Below are 22,024 nucleotides of genomic sequence, written 5' to 3' on the forward strand. Positions count from 1 at the left end.
CATTTCCTACCCAGCAGGAAAGCTAACTGGCAATCCTCATTTTAAGCAATAATAAAGAAGTTCAAAGAAAATACTTAGAATAGGACTGTTCTGATTAGACCTCACTTCACACTTTAAAATCTAATCAGAACTAAAGCTGGAAAATAGTTAGATGGAAAATTTCAAAAGAAAAAACAGCACCTGAAAAGTATCCACTCACTACAGCACCTAAAGACATGTACGTGGCTTCAAGTAAACCTGATACATGATAGTCTAAACATCACAAAGTAGATAAGATGGGAGTGTCCCTTTACTTTACCAAAGGATCCTTTACACTGAAAGTGGTTCAACATAAGATTTCTTTAAGTATAGGTTTCTTTACGGAATTTCAAGTATCATTCCATTTATAAAACTTTGACATATACACCTTTTTTTCTGGTCAAGTAATAACATGAAGGTATAATAAACACTAAGAAAGAAAACTGACAATTCCAATATATGTTTAAATGAAACTACAGAAAGATAAAATTCAATTTCTTGCCTAATTATGCACCAGTAAACAAAAATATTAATATTTAAAATCTTTATGATCTTCACTTCATAAATTATGTAAATGCCTAACCACTGCACTGTACACCTGAAGCTAATATAAAATACTGAATGTCAACTATAATTAAAATATATATGTATTAGGGGTGGCCGGATGGCTCAGTCGGTTAGAGCGCAAGCTCTTAACAACAGGGTTGCCGGTTTTGGGCCAGTGAGCTGTGCCCTCCACAACTAGACTGAAAACAACAAGCTGCAGCTGAGCTGCCAGAGGGGTGACTGCATGGCTCAGTTAGTTAGAGCGCGGGGAAAAAAAACCCCACTCTCCTCTAATAAAAGGCAGTAGCTCCGCATCCTTCCCAGCCAGTGTACGTGGCTACAGAAGGTCCTCTTAGCTGGGGCTCGCCAGCACTTACATAATGGACAGTGTCACTACTTAGTGGATGAACTGAGAGTCCAACTCCTTTTTATCTAGACAACAAAGTAGGGAGACTTTTGTTTAAACTCACTCAATGACACTTTCATAAGATTTATTCTTAACCAGTTTTTTGGATCATAGAACCATATGTGAATCTGATAACTGGTATAGGCCCTCTTCATCAGAAATATGAATACCTACACAAAATTTTATCTAAAATTTCAGGGGATTCACAGATTCACCAGAAACCCAGATACAGAGGAGTCTTTTACTGAATATCACTATAAAAATCTTTATTATTGTTAGACTAATTATTTTCATAGCTGAGCTAAAATATAACCTTTCTCCAAATTTTAGATAATTAAATTAGATTAAGTATTCCTTCCAGGGTAGTTATGGTTCAATTATTTTTATACAATTATTTTTCCCAGAGTTGTTATGGCTATGAGAACATCTCACTTTAGTATATTCTTATTATTGATATTTATTTCCTCAAAGAACACATCTCTTTAACATAACTTTTTGAAAGAAAGATGTAATGATAATCTATAAAATCACAAGAGACATTTTTAATGCATTTTAGTCATTTCAATAGTTTAAGTGAGTTATTTTAAGTGAGTTTTTAAAGATCACTGTTCAAGAGAATTTAAATGAACTTCCAGAAAACTAGAGTAACATGTGTAACACATAACATATATAATCTCAAAATTACACTACTGAATATGCAGTTTAATAAAGGAAAAAATAAGTTCCATTTATTTTGACGACATTAAGTGATTCAATAAGTTCAATTGTACTTTCAATCAAGGTAAGAATATATTCAAATATAAATATATGTAAAATAAGTAATTATATATGATTATATTTATGAATTATTATATCCTCATTGAAACCTAGTATTCTGAAGAACTGTGCCTAAATCAACATTGAAAAAGAGTTATTCAAAGACATTAACTCACCCAAGTTGTGAATAATTGCTTGCAGATTTTGCTAGTTTTGTCATTGACCTGGAGTATGCCTCTTCTATTGTAGCTCTGTTAAATCAAATTTCCATGTTATCTCGTGTTTAATGACCAAACACATAGCAAAGTTATCAAAATACAATTAAAACTATAGAAACAAAAAGATAACTCAAATTATATGTTAAAAATAAGTTGGTATGTGGTCATGAATTTCTGACCTATCTTTAAATACCCTTTGTGCACATCTACTTAAAGAACTAGTCTGGTGTAGCACTAAAATAATTTGTATCACCAAAAAAACTTCATGAAGTCACTGAAGTCACTACTCTTTTTATCTTTAGTACCACTGTTTATTTAAACAGAAAATACAAGAGTACTGCTTCTTGTAGTCTCTCTCTCTGTAAACTGACTCAGTGTGAAAGCTATTTGTTTTTAATACTCACTTGGTGCACTTAATATAATTTTATTATTCTTCAACATTGTGATTTATTATGCATATTTAATAGAACAGATTGATAATCATTTGTTCAAAACTAAATATGAATTATTAGCAAGTGTGAGGTCCTGAACTTCATAGCTTAATCTATTATGTGATTAGATCTAAAATGCCAACAAACAAGTATTTCACCCTACAATTTTGTGGTTTATATAGCTACTATTTAGCTGATAGGCTTTTAGGCTTTAAAAAAATAAATCAATGAAAGCCAATAAATACGGGATAAAAGAAATTTTTCATAGACACATAATATACATATACAAAATATGAAGCTGTCTTGGCCTTCTTAACAATACAAAACTTCAGTCCTATCTTACCTCTCCGTAATTACCCCGTGGCGTCTCAATCTGCGCTACCTATTAACAGTGGAACAGTCTATAAACCACCACTGCCCTTCTATTTATTTTGATAGACTCAACTTTCTGCTTTTAATGTCCAAATCTGGATCTCCACACTGCTCTTGCATCTGTTTAAACCATCTGTTGAATATCTAAATGCCTCATGTACAACTCTACTTAGATTATCTTAATCACCTCATACTCAGATTACCCACACTAACCTTATCTCCAAACTCTTCTCCAACCCCATCACCACAAACACCAGCCTCTAACAAAAAGGAGCTCTTAATAGTATCTGCCTCTCACTACTGGCATTGTGACTTTTTTCTGCTCCTTTAAACGTTGTCTTTTTAATATACTATATTACAAGGGTAGTACTTTGATAATTTAAAAAAGTTAATAAGAAATATTAACAAAGAAATATTAACATCTCAATGGATACGTTTAACAGCTAGGGGAAAAGTGGTTTAATCTCCAGTAATAATGAATTGATACAAAAATTTCCCAATGAGGAAAACCAGAGAAAACATAGGGGGAGGGAGGGGGTGTGTGACTAAAAGACATCAGAGAACCAAAGAGGCAGTTAAGAATCAGTAGGCTAAAATCCAAGAGAAGAATATCCAGAGAAGTGAGTCATATATGTAGGGCAGCTTTTCCCTCGGGGGCATCTAGAACAAGCAGTTAAGACTGAGAAGTGGAGCAGAGCTTTTCACAGCCTCACAAGGTAAGGGAGACTAAACTACAAATTCAGACCTGCCAATGGTGGGAAGCATGGGAAATCCCATTCCCTTTAAGTGGAGACTCAGAGAGTAAGGATGAACCATAAGTAGGCAAGTCCTCAAAGGGACTGCAACCTGTATCTCTTCAAATCCTGATATTGGATCCTGTCTGGATGCTTTATACACATACGTTCATGAAACCACCAGGCATACAGGGAGGCAAGACAAGATGAACAACAAAAAAAATGGGAACAAATTAGCAATGTCCCAAAAGCTGAAGTTATAAAACTTAGACCTTATGAGTTTATGTATTATGTTCAAGGTGATAGATTAAATCAAGAATTTCAGTAGAGAACTAGAAATCACTTTTAAGAAGTGGAGCAAATTTGAAAAACAATTTCTATGTCTGAAAAATATAACAAAAATTAGTATCTCAATGGATAAGGTCTAACAGCAGATTCAATACACAGTAGCGAAAATTAGTAAACTAGAAGAGAGGTAAGAAAACTCTCCTGGAATAAAGCGCAAAGAGACAAAAGGATATAAAACAGAAAAGAGAAATAAAGGACAAAGGACAAAGCAAAAAAACCCCCTAACATATGTTGTAAAGTGAGAAAGAATGGGTCAGAAGAAATACCTGCAGAGAAAACAATGGAGTATTTTCCAAAACTGACAAAAGATCATCAAACCACAGATCCAAGCAGCCCAACAAACCTTAAAAGGATAAATAAAAAGATATCTATAACTAGTTACACCATAGTAAAACTGCTGAAAATCAAAGACAAAAAAGTAAAACACAAACCTATGAAACTCTAAAAAGGTAACACAGGAGAAAACCTAGATGGCCCTTGGGTATAGTAAACTAGAAGAGAGGTGAGAAGATGTCTTTTTAGATACAATACCAAAGACACAATCTGTGAAAGAAATCATTGATAAGCTGGACTTCATTAAAATTTAAATTTCTGCTCTGTGAAAGATAATTATCAAGAAAATGAGAAAACAAGTCACAGACTGGGAGAAACTATCTGCAAAAGGCACACCTGAAAAAGGATTATTATCCTATATATAAAAGAACTCTTAAAACTCAACAGTAAGAAAAACAATCTGATTAAAAAATGGGCCAAAGGCCTTAACAGACACCTCGCCGAAGATGATATACAGATGGAAAAATAAGCATATGAAAAGATGCTCCACATCATACGTCATCAGGAAAATGCAAATTAAAACGCGATACCATTATATACCTAATAAAACGGCCAAAGTCTGGAACACTGACAACACCAAATACTGGCAAGGATGTGGAACAAAAGGAACTGCTGGTGAGAATGCAAAATGATACAGCCACTTCGGAGGATAGTTTGGCAGTTTCTTATAAAACTAAACATATTTGTACCCTATAATCCAGCAATCGTCTTCCTTGGTATCTACCCAAAGGAGCTGCAAACTTAGGTCCACACAAAAACCTACACATGGATGATTACACAGCAGCTTTATCCATAATTGTCAAAACTTGGAAGCAACCAAGATATCCTTCAGTAGGTGAATGGATAAATAAACTGTGGTAAATCCAGACAATGGAATATTATTCAACACTTAAAAAAAAAGAGCTACCCAGCCATGAAAAGACGTGGGGGAACCTTATACATATTACTAAGTGAAAGAAGCCAACCTGGAAAAGCTATTATGCATTGTATGATTCAAACTATACTGTCAAAACTATGGAGACAATAAACAGAAGATTCTTAGGGCAGTGAAAACACTCTGCATGACACTATTAGATATATGTCATTACACCCTTGTCCAACCCATAGAATGTACAATACTAAAAGTGAACCCCAAGGTAAACTATGGACTATGGGTGATTATGATGTGTCAGTGTAGGTTCATTCTTGGTTAAAAAAAAAAAAAAAAAAAGTATCATTCTGGAGTGTGATGTCGATAATGGAGGAGGCTCTGCATGTGTGGGAGCAGGGGGTATATGGGAAACCTCTGTGCCTTCCTCTCAGTTTTGTTGTGAACCTAAACCTGCTCTAAAAAAATCCTTTTTTTTTCCTTTTTTTTTAGAATTCTATACCCAGCAAAAATATTAATGAAAGTAAACCCCTAATGAAATAACAGATCTAGGTGATGATCGTCAATGGCTAGCACCACAAAACAGATATAACCAGATATTATTAATATGTACCTCCCGTGGAAGTGCACACAACTTACTTAGTACTTTTGTCAAAATATTGAACTGAATCTGATCAAGCTGCTAGATTTCAATGACAATTTACAAGAAATATAGGAGTAAAGGAAAATGTTGCATAAAAGTATGACTATGCAATTAGCATATTCCAGGATATGGGACCCTCTATAGAACAAATTATTTGGTTTCTTCAACAAAAACAAAAGTTCAGGAGCAGGTAGGGAAATCTACAGAGTAAGAGATTCAAAAATCATATCAACCAAATGTAATGTATAAATCTTGCTGGGATCCTGATTGGAGGAAACCAACTACATGTACTCTGTGTGTGTATGACAATCGAGGAAAACTGAGCAATGACTAGATATTTGGTGATACTAAGGAACTAATACTGTATTTTTAGAAACCAGGTGATGGTTATGTTTTTTTTTTGAAAGCCCTTACCTTCTACAGATACATCTGAAATGTTAACAGATGAAATGTAATGTTTCTAAATCTGAGATTTGCTTCATAACAATTCAAAAAGTAGTGGTATGGAATAGATGGAAGAAGACTGGCCATAATTTGGTAACTGTTGAACCTTGGTTGCAACATGGAAGTTCACTATACAGTGGTACCTCGGTTTTCTAACGTAATCATTCCAGAAGACCGTTCGAGTTCTGAAACATTCAAATACAGCCGACAGCTAGGCCTCAGGATCTTGCACTCAGCGGAAGCAGTGTGACATGTTCGACTTCCGAGACATGTTCGAAAACCAAAGCATTTACTGCCGGGTTTACATATTTATAAACCGAAGTGTTCATCAACGAAGACGCTTGAATACCAAAGTATTACTGTATTAAGTTCATAATTTTCCTGTACGTTTTATATGCCTGAAATTGTCCATAATAAAAGTTTTTCAAATGAAGACAGAGCTATGCTCAGACTAACAAAGACTGAGAATTCATCACCAGCAAATCCACATTAAAGAGAATATTAAAAATATGTTTTTAAAACAGAAGAAAAACAATCCAGGACAAGTATCAGGAAAAAAAGTAAATAACTTTAATAAATCTAAATAATGACTATACAAAAATCCTAAAAATATAGAATAAAATACGTTAACAACCTGAGAACAAAAAATATATTAGAATATATTTTTTAAATTATCATTAATTTTGTTGGATGAGTATTATTCTTTAAGTCCTTAGTTGTTAGAGACACATATGTAAATATCTATGGACGTAACAATTTGATGCCAGGGAATTGCTCTAAACAAGACTGGCAAAGTACTAATAATTGGTGAAACTGTATTATAGCTCATTACTTAGTGGTTTATAATATTTTCTCTATTTTTTAAGTTTGAAATATTCCATAATAAAAAGTTAAAGAAATACAGAACAAAAATGGCATATAAGTGTATATTTCCACAATAAAAAGTTTTTTAAAATGAAAATCTTTTAATTTCCACAGTAAAAAGTTACACACAAACATACAAATGGCATATAAAGTATAGAAGTCAGGAAGTGATAGTGTTATAAGCTTCCTACATTTTCAGGAAGAGGGTAAAAGTACCAATTATTATTAGAAGTTAACAGGTCAAGGAAGTATGATGTTATAATCTCTAGGGTAAGCACTAAAAGAATAGTACAAAAGGGTGTTATTTCTAAGCTAATAGAAGAAAATAGAATTTTTAAAGAATAGGCCAAAAGGCAAGAAAGAGGAGGAAAACATATAAAACAAGTAGAATAAATAAAAACAAAACCAAAGCAGTACAGGGGTTGGTAAACTACAACACCATCAGCCAAATCTGGTCCACTGCTTGTTTTTGTAAATAAAGTTTTATTAAAACATAGCCATGTTCATTTGTTTATGTGCTGACTCTGGCTGCTTTTGTATGAAAACAGCAGTTGAACAGCTCCAAAGGAGACTGGATAGCACCAAAGCCTAAAATATTTATTTTCTGTACCTGTACAAAAAAAGATTGACAACCTCTGAGACAACAGACATGAAAATAAATATATCTGTTATTATACTGAATGCAATTAACTAAATACTCCAATTAAAAGATAAAGATTGACAAAATGCCTTTAAAAATAAGAAAGAAACACATCTAAACCACAAGGACACAGCAAGGAAAAGAAAAAAAATATGTACCATGCAAACACTAACCAAACCAAACTGATGACATTATAGTGACAACAATGTAGACTGCAAGGCAAAAAACACTGTAAGAGATATAAAAGGACACTTTGTAATGATAAAAACTTTCAATTCACCTGAAGATGTAACAGTTTTAAATTTACATCCACCTACTAGCATGGCCTCAAATGTATAAAGCAAAAAACTGACAGACTACATGGATAAACAGACAAAAATCACCCTCAAAATGAGAGATTTCAGTGCAACTCTCTCAGAAACTGATAAAGTGAGGATGAAAACAAAAACAAAAACAAAAAGCCACCAAACACCATTGACGATATATCAGAAATGAAGAACAGAATTCACAAACTTACCATAATAAATATATACAGAACCTTACATACAACAAATACAAAATGCAGTCTTTTCAGATACGTACAGATATTATCAAATTTGACTCTATCCTATTCCATAAACCAAATGTCAACAAATTTCAAGACACTGAAATCATACAGAGTATGTTCTCTAACCACAATGCAATTCAGTGTATAATCCAGGGGTGTCAAAACTGTGGCCCACGGGCCAACTGCAGTCCGCATCCATTGTTAATTGGCCCACAGCAAATTCCAAAAATATATTAGTTTACTTAAATAAACCAGGTGAGGCAATACGTACTTCACCTCGAATGAGTGGCCCAGCTGTTTTTACCGCATATGGCCCTTGTTAAAATACGTTGAAAAAAGTTTGGACACCCCTGTTATAATCAATACCAAAAATATTCCTTAGAAATCAATATATATTTGGGAATTAAGAAATAAACTTCGAAATAACCCAGGAAGCAAAGGAGACAGCAAAATGACACAAAACATATTAAAACTCAATATAACGAAAACCCTATTCTCAAAACTAATGGGTGCAAAACAAAAGCAATGCTTGAGTGAAACTATATAGACTTAAACGAATATATTGTGGGGGGGAAAGCATTGAAAATCATTAAGTTATGCATTCATCTCAAAAAGTTAGAAAAAAGAACAGCAAACTCAATACAAAGTCAATGGAAATAAGGAACAAAAGCTAATAATAGCTAATAAAATAGAAAATTAATACACAAAAAGAAGATCAACAAATCCAATAGCTGGTTGTTAATAAAAACTACTAAAATCAACAAATGCCAAATGAGACTGATCATGGAAAAGAGAAGGCACAAACCATCAGAAATGAAAACTGGGACATCAGTACAGATCCTGCAGACATTTTAAAAGTTCATTAAAAAATATTAAGAATAGGAAATCCCGGGCCGGCCCGGTGACTCAGGCGGTTAGAGCTCCGTGCTCCTAACTCCGAAGGCTGCCGGTTCGATTCCCACATGGGCCAGTGGGCTCTCAACCACAAGGTTGCTAGTTCAACTCCTCGAGTCCCGCAAGGGATGGTGGGCAGCGCCCCCTGCAACTAAGATTGAACACGGCACCTTGAGCTGAGCTGCCTCCGAGCTCCCGGATGGCTCAGTTGGTTGGAATGTGTCCTCTACAACCACAAGGTTGCCAGTTCGACTCCCGCAAGGGATGCTGGGCTGCGCCCCCTGCAACTAGAAAATGGCAACTGGACCTGGAGCTGAGCTGCGCCCTCCACAACTAAGACTGAAAGGATAACTGTACGCTGAATGGCACCCTCCACAACTAGGATTGAAAGGACAACAACTTGACTTGGAAAAAAGTCCTGGAAGTAAACACTGTTCCTCCATAAAGTCCTGTTCCCCTTCCCCAATAAAAAAAAACATCTTTAAAAAAAATATTTTTAAGAATAACTTCTGGCCAATAAATTTGAAAATTTAGATGAAATGGAAAAATTCCTTAAAAATATAACTTACTAAACTTACAGAAGAACTAGAATAGCTGAATAGCCTGTAACTATTAAAGAAATTAACTACCATGTTGCCCCAAAAATAAGACCTAGCCGGACAATCAGCTCTAATGCATCTTTTGGAGTAAAAATTAATATAAGACCCAGTCTTATTTTACCATAAGACTGGGTATGATATTATAATAGAACATAATATATAATACCAGGTCTCATATAACATAACACCAGGTTTTATATTAATTTTTGCTCCAAAAAACGCATTAGAGCTGATTGTCCAGCTAGGTCTTATTTTTGGGGAAATGGTATGTAATTTAAAACCTCCCTACAAGACAATTCCAAGCACAAAGGACTTGACCAGCATATTCTATTCTATGAAACATATAACGAAGAAACTATAATCTTCCACAAATTTTTCCAGAGAATACAAAAATAGGGTATGCTCCCCAACTCATTTTCTGAGGCTAACAAACCTTGACATCAAAACCTAACAAGGACATTTAGATAAAGGAAATTTTCAGGCCAATCCTGCTCACAGATATACATGCAAAAATTCTAAATAAAATAGAAGCAAACTGATCCACCAGTATATAAAAAGGACAATACTATCTCCACCAAGTTGAGTTTATACCAGCAATGGAAGTTAACATTCAAAATTCAATGTAATTCAGATTAACAAGGTGGAGAAAAAAAAGAAAAGGAAAGACCTATCATCTCAATAGATGCAGGAAAAGTATTTTACCAAATTTAACATCCATACATGATTTTTAAAAAAGGAAAAACAAAAACCTTATCAAAATAGTATGTAAAAGGGAATTCAATAATCTAACAGTAGGAAAAAAACTAGAACAAATACACCATATTTAAGAATGTCTACCATCACCATTGCTATTAGCATTACACTGGAGCTATTAGCCAGTACAATAATTCAAGAAGAAAAAATAAAAGGTATAAAGGATTGGAAAGGAAGAGATAAAACCTGTCATTTGCAGGAGATGATCGTACACATAGAAAATCCAAAAGAATCTACAGATAAATTATCAGAATAAGCAAGAATTGTCTGGTTGCTGAACACAAAGTCAGTATATAAAAATCAACTGTTTATATAAATTTGTAACATGTAACTAACGAAGTGCTTTTACCCAGAATCTATAAAGAATTCCTTCAATTTATTTTTTAAAAAGGGGGAGAAGAAACAGAAAAATAGGCAAGAGATGACTAGGTACTTCATAAAAGAGAAAATGCAATGGCCAAAAAACATAAAATGATGCTCAACCTCATTATTCATCAGGGAAATATACATTAAAACCACAATAAGATATTACTTCTCTGAATGACATGGAGCCACTGGAACTATCAAACAAGGCTGCTGGCATAAACTGGTTCAACCACCTTAGAAAATTCTCTAGCATTATCTACTAGAGTTGAGCACGTGCATACTCCATGACCTGGCAATTCCACTCCAGGGTATATATAATACCTAACACGAGTATGTATATGTATACCAAGACACATGTGCAAGAATATTCAAAGCAGTATTACCTATAATAGCAAAAAACTGGAAACAACCCAAATGTCTGCCAAGAGTAGATAAATATATTTTGGTATATGTATACAATTTAATGTTAAATAGTGTTGTAAATGAATTATACTCAACTCAATACAAATGAATCTCACAAATAGTGCTGAGTAACAAGAATTAGGCAAAAGAATACCTACTATACGATTAAATTGATATACTTAATACGGAGTTCAAAAAATAGGTATAACTTTGACAGATGAATGGACAAACTGTGATGTATCCATAAATGAAATACTACTCAACAGTAAAAATGAATGAATCACTGATACATGCAACATGGATCAATCTCAAAATAATTATACGGAGTGAAAGCATGAGACGGAGTACATTCTGCATGATTCAATTCATATAAAATTCTAGAAAATGCAAACTAACATAAGTGTCAGAAACAAATGAGTGGTTAAAAAAAGAGAAAGAAAATGAGTGGTTGCTTAGGGATGCGAAGAAGGGACAGGAGTGAGAGTACAAAGGGGATGATGAACATGAGTGTACGCATATGTCAAAATGTAGCAAATTATGATGTTGATTGAGATTGTAAGAGGTGTTTTTGACCTAGTCAGAAAGATTAGGAAAAGAATTCCTGTAAAAGTGACCACATTGCTGAGCTCTAAAGTATAAACAGGCATTAACTAGGTGAAGAGAGGAATAAGCATGTACAAAGCGTGGACCAGAAGAAGCCCTGTCAATAATACGGTCAACGTCTCTGGAGAGGGAATAATAAGAATTCTGGTGTGACCTAAAGCTTGAAAGGTAGTTCTAGGTCAGACCATGCAGGCCTATCTTAAGGGCACTGGGACGCCTCTGAAACGGTTTAAACAGGAGAGGTAACAAAAGCATTCCAATTACAGTGCAGAAAACAAATTGCAGGAGACCAAGAATGAACGTAGATAGACCAGTTAGATGCTATCGCTGCCGTTCAGGCCAAATTAATGGATTGGAATAGGATAATATCTTGGATTTGGATAGTGAAGTTAGAGTCATTCTATCAAAAAATCTTTACTGAGGTGTTTGCTAAAGGAACAAGCACTATCCCAAGTGCAGGAAAGAGCAATAAGCAAAAATGACAAAATTCCCTGCCATGAAGAAAAATAAAGTAGGGAAGGGGGAGTGAAAGGAGGGGTTGTCTCACTGCTCACAGAAATATAAAGCGGTTAGATTCTAGGTCAAGAAGGGATGGCCCAGGGGTCCTGGACTTCTTATGGTGACTGACATAAACATGGCTAAAAGGCATAATGACAACTGCCTGATGGTGTCAAGGTAGACAGTTCCAGTAGTGATGGAAGTGTCGGGAAGAAGGAAGGCTAGGGGACATGCCAGCGATGCAGCGTTCTGAGACCTCTCCTTTACTCCTGCCAATGCTGTATAGACGCCAGCCAGGGATAGCTTCCTCCATAGTACTTAGAGCTTTTGGACTGCCTCTTAACTCCATGAGAGAGATGGAAGCCTTAAGAGGGTAAGTGTTAAATGAAACAGTTTGTTCCCCAATTCCTACCAGTCAGTAAACTCCATGAAGGCAGTGGTTGTATCTTTACCACTATATTCCCAGAATCTGGACAAATGCCTCGCACGCAGCAGACATGGACTATATGACGACTATATTGTTGAAAGAATAAATGAATGATCTAAAGGCAAAATGTCCCTATATTATCAAGGTAAAGATTTTAAATGTGTTCATATAAAAATTACAAGTGGGGCTTGCCACAAAACAGCTTTAATGAAATCAAATTAAACTGATTTTTAATCGTTTCTAAATTGACTACTATATCCTAAGAGTCTCAAAGACAATCAGATTTTATAAATTTGCAGAATTTACAAATATATAGAGGACTTTTTAAAAATAAAAGTTATAATAATACATAATTAAACTACAAGTTCGATAAACTTGTTCTTCAAATTATTTTACTATGTCTTAATGATTTTTATTTAAAGAAATGGTAATATTTTATCCTATAAAGTTCCGCAATTTTCTATTTTATCACCTTGCTAGCATATTCAATAAAAAATATGTAGATAGTATTTTCAAGCCACCTGGAGCTACAACTTAGCCCTCAGTGTATAGATCACAGATAACCACTACTCTCAAGTATAACTACACTATACTTTTAATAACTGTAGTTGATTACCTTAATCCAAATCCAACCCAATCTTTCTCAAGTATTTATAGTCTAAAATTTAACATGTAATGAATTGTTAAATGACTTTAAAAAATACATACCTTTCTCTTACAAAATCTGCTAGTTCTTTCGTCGATATCTGTCCATGTTTCATATTATGGTAAAGGACATCAAAGCCACTATTTTTTTCCCCCTACAATTTAAAAAGATTTTTAGTTTAAAAAAAAACAGAGATCAAAATGACTTAAGAATAATCCTATGCTAACTAATATGCAATTCTGATGCTCAGGTGAGCTGTCTTTTTTTAAGGATTGTTGCTCATTGTATGACTTTAAACTGTATCAAAGAAATACTACAAGGTTTCATAAAGTTTAGAATTTATTATATATACATACATATACAACCACATACGTATCATACTCTAATCACTCATAACGGTATATTAATGAAACTAAGTCTGAAATTTTAAGAAATAATATGCAGCATAACTTAGAAAAGATAAACACGGACCTCTTTAAGTACATTACCAAATCCCAATTCTTTAACATGCATTCAGGGATTTCTGATTATTTAACTCAAAGTCTGTGCTTCAAAATAACTAAATCTTGAATTCTGAGTCAAGACAGCATATTATTAATCATATAAGCACTGAATACCACAAAATACAACTGCAAATGTAAGTCAGTAAACTTAAACAACTTGGTAAGTGAGAAAGTAGATAAAATTTTAACAAAAGAACAGTGACAATCTATTGTCTAGTCCTCAACTAATAGGAAATAAACAGAACCAGACCACTACACAATCCTGCAAAACTCTTACTGCTGTTTAATCCAATAAATACTAAATTAGCAAGTCACAGCAAAGAAAACATTAGAAATATCAATGTTATAGGTGAAATAAAAGATTATTTATTAATAAACCAAGCTCAACAACTCTCTTCGGTTTTCATTTTTCAGCAAAAATAAAATAATGAAGAATTAAATAAGTGATCCCTAATAAACCTGTCAGCTAATAGTAATTAGTCTGCCATACAATACAACAAATTAAAATGTCTTATTTTAATGAGATAATATAATATATAATTTTTCACGTTCAAGAAGAAATTTATTATCTAACTTTAATTTTTTACTCTCCCTGGGTTTTTCACGCAAATTTATTCCAACCAAAATAAGAATATTCTTTGAAGTAACCGTTATCACTAGTCTATAGCAACCAAAAATAACATCATCATGCAGATTAGTAAATAAAATTACAGACAAAATATTGAAGGGCCTGAATCTTCCAAGGGATTCATTCCATTACTTGAATATAATACAGAAACTACAAATGATTAGATGATCCACCAACTTCCATAATATATTCATGAACCCTGAAAACACCAAACCTGAAACCTAAAACCATAAAATCCAAAATCTGAAGCTCTCGTGCTCCGAAGCTCTCATCTGACACCTACTAGTTCTCATTTGCACATGATGCTAACACGTCAAGTTACTTGGGTTCCCAATGTGCATTATGTGTATTTAAAGGGTAAACTGGAAAAAGAATTGGGAGTGAAAGGCTAGTCAAATCATCACAGACTATTAGAAGAAATAATATTTATCAGTCTTACAAGGGAAAGAATAAAATCTTATTTTTTTTAAAGCAGACAAGTACTTGGAGACCATCTTGTAATTGGAGCAAGAAGGCCCTGAGAACTGTTTCACTGTTACAGTACTATAAACACTAAGCAATAAAGAAAAGGTTAAATTATATTCAGAACTCTGGGTTCTCGAAGGAATATGCTCCTTGTAACATTCAGACATCCAAACAACATATTACTTAAAATTCCCAATAGAGGGTATGAGGTTTATTAATTTGCTTATTATACAACATATATAACCTTAATATAGTAACAATAACATATCTTAGGAAACAGTACCAGGTCTTCACTTGAAAAGAAAAGGAAAACTCATCCTAATAAGGATGTAATGAAGAAGCAGCCAACCTCAAAAGGCACTAACAACTAAACATAAACACCCTCCTGCATGATTATAAATCCATTTGGGGATTCATTCATTTACTGAAGTCAAAAAAAATGTCATGAGTCTGACTCTAGACACCATTTTCTTTAACAATTTCACAAACCTATTAACAAAACTATTTCCTGATCATAAGGTTTTGTTTGGCAAAAATAAAGCAAAAAAACTAATACCTCAAATGACACTCTTTAAAAAAAAAACTTCAATGTCAAGGTGTCTAACAAAGAACCCAGGTTTTATTGTCGCCTTGTAAAAAACTTACTTTTTAGCCTTGATAAGATAACAATGTATTAAATATACACAGATATATGTGAAAAAATATAGTAGGACACAGCACTGGAGCTCAGGTCTATATCTATTTGGCTTCAGTCTTCACCTGCACAAAATATTGGAAATTCTGGGGAAATGGGGAGACACTCTTGAAACTGACAATCATAACTCATTATAATTCTACACCATTTGAGATTATCCAGTATTTTTAACTAAAAGTACTCCCATCAGGTTCTATAACTTTCATAGGAACCCCCGATGTTTTCAGTAGGTGGTTCTAATTTAAAGAAAAGTAAAATAAGCATCTCTGAATTGCACATCCATTTTATCACGATAGACCTTGAAGTGGTTATGTTCCTGTTATTTTCAACACAAAATTTTTTTTCTTCACGTATCCTGTTAACTCAAACAGGCAGAACTTGCTTTTCCTTGGCTAACTAAAAATACAGGAATGTACAAATAACAATAGACCTTTATTATCAAATAGAATTACAGCTAATGATATTTTCTGGTCTTCAATATTTTACTAAAACCATAAATGTTCATGCCCTTTGATCCAGAAATTCCACTTTTAGAAACCTCTATCACAGTTAACACACATACAAAAATAAATGTGGAAGAATATTCACTGCAGCACTGGTTATAATAGTAAAACATCAAACAATTCGAAAACATCCATTAACATTACCTTAAATGACAGTATATCCTACAATGAAATACATATAGTGTTTTTTAAAAGATCGTGAAGGAAAAAAATTGGCACATTTTTAAGTATTAATTTTAAAAATCTGCCCAGGTATACTGTGGGAAAAAAGCAAGACACAATTATTTATAATAGCCAATAATAACCTAATGTTGAGAACAACCTAACTATCCATCAACTGATAAATAGATGGACAAAATGAGGTATATCCATAAAATGGAATACAATTTGGTAATAAAAAGGAACAGACACTGACACATGCTGCTTTATGAACCTCATAAACATTTTACTAAGTGAAAGACTCCAGACACAGAAGATCTCATATTGTATGACTATGAAAAGTCCAGAATAGGAAAATCTAGAGAGTAAGAAAGTGGATTACCATAGTAGCTGCCTAAAGCTGAGGGTGGAAGAGAGCATTTAACTGTACATGAGCATGAGGGGCCTCATTATTGGGAGGATGAAAATGTTCTAAAACTGATTTATGGTGATGGCCGTACCACTCAGGAAAGTTACTAAAAATCATTAAAATGCACACTATTAGGGTAGAGTTTATGACATATAAAATACGCTTCAATAAGGTTGTTTGAAAAAAGGAAAGAAGGAAGAGAAGTTGAGATTCCTTTTGTGTCATGGAGAGCAGCTTTGCTTGGTTTGGTCTTTAACATATTGGTTCCTGCTACCTCAATTTCTGAACGTTAGTATCTTCCTAATAAGAGCAATATATTTTTTAATTGTTATTTTGAAATAACTGTAGATTTACAGGAAATTGCAGGAAAAATGTACAGGGAGGTCCGATATATGAGCAAGATTTATTTTTTTAGTTGAATGGTTAAATCTTACTTAGAAAGGTCAGCCCTCCCTAACAGTTGGATATGGCTGCTATTTATGTTCACTGGTAACAGATGACTGCAGACTTCATAATGACCCATTCTTCTGTGGAGGCCTGATATTGTGGGTGTTTTTTTTTCAGGTTAAAAAAATAAATTAAAAAGCAAGGTGCAAAACGGTATACCTAGTAGGATTTCATTTTTATTGAAAAAAAAATTACATGTTGCATGTATGTATACAAAAGGAATCGGAAGTCATATACAGCAAACTATTAACAGCAAATTATTTCTAGGAAGTGGAATAATGAGTATAAACTTTTTAATAAAAAATTAATAATAAATAAGCCACGTCTTCAATATAAAGTAATAGAGTTAAAAGCTATCATGGTAAGCAGTTTTAAAATGCAATTTTATCCCAAGTATACTACAATTGTTGGTAAAAAATCGCTTATCAATGGCTAGGTTTTGTTTTGCTTCTGTTCAAATTTTTTTAATTATTCTGTTTTTACAATTTTATTAAGATAGAATTCATACACCATATAATTCGCCACTTTAAAGCGTACAATGCAGTAATTTTTAGGATATTTGAAGAGTTGTGCAACCATCACCACAATGTTAGAACATTATTTCCACCCACCAAAAAAATATCCCGTCCCCAAATACAGGCATACCTTGGATGCTGCACATTTGGTTCCAGACCACCGCTATAAAATGAGTATCGCAATAAAGTAAGTTGTAAGCTTTACGCTGGTGGAAGGTCTTGCCTTCAATTTGTAAAAAACACACCTGTGAAGCTCAATAAAGTAAAGTGCAATAAAATGAGGTACACCTGTAGCTAGATTTTTAAAAGTAGGTATTTACTAAACAGTGATGCGCTTCTTGTCAGCTGGCTTATTCACTAGTTTAATCAACACAAGTAAATACATGTCCACGAAAAAATCTGTACAAGAATGTTTATAGCATCATTATTCATAATAGCCAAAAGGTGGAAACAACCCAAATGTCCATCACCTGACAAATGGATAAACAAAATGTAATATACCCATGCACTGAAATATTATTCAGCCATAAAAGGAATTAAGTACTGATACATGTAACAATATTGATGAACCTTGAAAACATTATGCTGAGAGAAAGAAGGCAGTCACAAAAGACCATATGTTACATGATTCCATTCATATTAAAGTCCAGAATAAGATAATCTATAAAGATAGAAAGTAGATTAGTGGGTCACTGGCGGGGTGGGGGGTGGGAAGGAGAAGGTATGGAGTGATACAAGGTACAGGGTTTCTTTTTGAGGTAATGAAAATGTTTTTAATTGACTTGTGATGATGGTTGCAAATATTACCCAAATGACTGTGACTATTACTAAAAACCACTGACTTGTACACTTTAAATGAGTGAATTATATGGTATGTAAAATATATCCATCCCAATATGGGGCCGCCGGGTGGCTCAGTTGGTGTCATGCAGCTCCCCACACAAGAATGCAGGATATGGTGAGGCCAAAAAGGAACACCCACAGAGCCATAGATAGGGGAGTCATACCACTATATTCTCGGTGGCAGCTGGGCTGGAGACACAGGAAGTAGGAGCCACAAGATCCGCAACCCGCCGTCCGCTTCTTCTCTGCCAACCAACCAACGCCCTAGTGCAGCCACAGCAGTTATATCAGTGGCTAATGACTAACTGGAAACAGCTGACGGCCAACTAGTCACAGCTGATGGCCATCTACTACCCAAGCCAGTACCTTTCCATGAAGAGGCCGAGAGCCTGGAAACTGTTCTCTGGGACTCTGTCCCCACAGTGGTTAGAGCCCAAGCTCTGAACAGGGCTGCTGGTTCGATTCCCACATGGGCCAGTGAGCTGTGCCCTCCAAAACTAGATTGAAGACAACGAGTTGCCGCTGAGCTTCCAGAGGGGCATCCGGATGGCTCAATTGGTTAGAGCACGGGCTCTCAACAACAGGCTGCCGGTTCAATTCCCACATGGGATGGTGCGCTGCGGCCCCTATAACTAAAGATTGAAAATGGCAACTGGACTTGGAGCTGAGCTGCGCCCTCCACAACTAGATTGAAGGACAACGACTTGGAGCTGATGGGCCCTGGAGAAACACACTGTTCCCCAATATTACCCAATAAAATTAAATAAATATATATATATAAATAAGGTTGCCCAAAAAGTTAAGTAAATAACATTTTTATCCCTTTTAATCAATAAATTCTTGTAGAGAAATTTTCAGTATTAACTGACAAAAACAACTATTAACACCATTGCTGGCCCAAGGAGGACAATTACAAAATAGGATCTTTTATCTGCATATCTTAATGCACTGTCATAGAACACCCACTGACTATGACCTCAGGGCAAATAAAATCACGTTATAATCTAATAGAATCTGTTAAACATCTTTGCATACTTACTAGTATGAAACAGAAAAAAAAGTTTTATTATCCCTCGGAGATGTAAGTTTAGAATCACATGGACAAGTCCCTTAAGAGAACACAAACTTCTCAGTTCGTACTGTTTCCTCTTACCCTCTAATATAACTAAGACGACTGCAGTTAACAGTTGGATGTATATCAATCAGTCCAGATTCCTTCCTGATACACATAAGTCACATGTTACTTTTTAATATGGAAATGAGATCTGCTATGCATACTGTTTTGCATCTAAATTATCAACTGAACTGTAATTTAGCTGAAAAGATGAATAAGTTATAAGTAAGGTCACCAAGTCACTAAAAATGCTCATTTTTTTTCTAGCCAAATATAGTCTACAAGAAAGACATCCTTGAAATTTCAAATTAAAGTTTGAATAAGTCATCAAACCCATTTTGGAAACCCAAAGGCATCTTTTTCTGATTGATTTTATAACATAACTTTATACTTAAACACTTAAAACAGACAACATACCATCTAACTTCCACTTAAAGAACAAAATGCATGTCTATTAAAAATGCTATGAAATTCCTATTTTAACTAAAATGGAACTGTTCACACACCTAGGTTTTTAAGAGTCACAAAATAGTAGAAAAGCACAAACCTATAAACCCCACAGACTTTAGTTAATGGTTTGAAACTTCTCCTTCAAAGAGCCTTTTAAGGGCAACAGTAAATTAAACACTAAAAAAAAACACCCAGATATTCTCAATTTTGATTAGCCCAAGAACTGGAAAATAGACAGAAAGATGATAGAGTGTAGACTGTGAATTAAAATGTTGATTTTACCTAGTTTCCATTTCAATTAAAAACATTTTCAGGGGGGTGGAAAGAGAAGGATCTGGAGGAGCTGTCTGTGAGAACAATACCAAGCCCAACCACCCAGTCCAGACAGCCTCAGAAACAAACAAATACATATCACTTCCTACCTCTCTGCAGTCTCCTTTTACTTTAGCTCTTACTGATATTTATTTGACGACCTCTGACGAGCCACTGCAAAGCAGTGCATTTAACATGCATTGGATGTGGTCTCACCTTATCAGCCTTCTCTGAAAGACATAGTAAAATATTTAACTAACTGTAAAAAAATTTTTTTTCCTCTGCAAAATGGCCCCTCTAGGAAAAGAAACTTCTAGACATTTTTGCTGGGAATTCAACAAATATACACTGACAGCCCTCCGGTGCCATTTTGCCTTGGAAACTACTAGGCAGAAAAGGATAAAATACATGCAAGCAGTTTTTCTATAAGTAAACAGGCCATTCAACCACAAGCCACAATCGCTTTCAGTCAGTGTTCTATTTATACATTGAAATTTTCACACATGATCACTAAAACTATTCTGCAGAACTATTGGCAAGATATTGCTAAAGCACAAAACAATGAATAAAATATGCAGAATGAGCACTGCTCAGCAACCAAAACTACTCAGTGCAGGTACAAAAGTCACTCAAACACATTTGTTGGTTGATTGAAGGAAATAAATCTTATTAAATTAAAAATTTTTTTTCTCAACACTCAAATACTCCTCCTTAATCTTTTTAATTATAACACACCTCTTCCCAGTTAGTTAAATCCTTAAAGCCATCTAAATTCCATCAAGGAGGATGTATGTCTGATGGAATTGATGGAACTGTGTGCCAACTTCATCACACAGTTCACTAATCACTTCCCACTTTAATCCTTTCTGGCTGGCCATTCCAGCAACATTCTCTAGCATCTTCACCAATAGATATAATTATACATCTCAGTGCTGTTTTTGTTTTTCCTACATCTGAATTTATAACCTCTGTGGACCCAATTATTAAAATTCTTCCAACTCTAATATTCTTTAATTTTTCCACACTATGTAAATTGAAAGCCAAGCCCTTATTCCCTTCCCTTTATAAGTCTGCATGATACCATGTTTCTATATGGATTTCTTAAGGTGCTTAATTATGCTAGAATTATGAAATCAGGATGGATAATCTCAGATACCGCACGATTCAAAAACCTACTTCCCAAAGGTTTATGCTAACCAAACACGCAGGATGATACAAAGCATACCTGTTTTCCCACGCCTTTGCCTAAATAATTTAAATGATTCTGAAAGGATTAGTGTGTAGGGCTAGAAAAGAAGCCAGACAGCAAATTTTTATCCTTTCCATATCAATGTTCAAAAATCCTTCTCCTGAATTGAATTTATGCAAACTAAATCAATATCAATTTCTTTCAAATTTCTCCTAGATTAAGCCAAAAATACAAAACAACCATCCCTCCACATCCCCCCACCAGAAAAACTAAGGCCTCACAATAAAATTTAGTGCCATCTAAAATACTATAATTTTATAACGTATACCTGTTAAGTCTACTTAAACCTAGTTTGATGAAACTGTAGTTTGCTTTTTCACAGCCTGTTGTAGTTGAAAACAATTTGGGCATGGCTAACTGGCTAACAGTTATACAAT

General features: G+C 34.3%; 1 protein-coding gene across 2 annotated transcripts in view; it reads right to left on the bottom strand.

Moving 5' to 3' along the window:
• The window catches only part of FCHO2 (FCH and mu domain containing endocytic adaptor 2), a 106,706-nt gene that overhangs the window by 79,462 nt on the left and 5,220 nt on the right, over nucleotides 1-22,024 (bottom strand). For both annotated transcript variants that reach the window (XM_074328841.1, XM_074328840.1), the window contains exons 2-3: nucleotides 13,419-13,510; nucleotides 1,903-1,977 (exon numbers count right to left, since the gene is read on the bottom strand). In XM_074328841.1, the coding sequence (XP_074184942.1) occupies nucleotides 1,903-1,977; nucleotides 13,419-13,510 (167 nt within the window). The remainder of the gene's footprint in view (nucleotides 1-1,902; nucleotides 1,978-13,418; nucleotides 13,511-22,024) is intronic.

The sequence above is a fragment of the Rhinolophus sinicus genome, linkage group LG03, assembly GCF_036562045.2.
Source record: "Rhinolophus sinicus isolate RSC01 linkage group LG03, ASM3656204v1, whole genome shotgun sequence".
Taxonomy (NCBI): domain Eukaryota; kingdom Metazoa; phylum Chordata; class Mammalia; order Chiroptera; family Rhinolophidae; genus Rhinolophus; species Rhinolophus sinicus.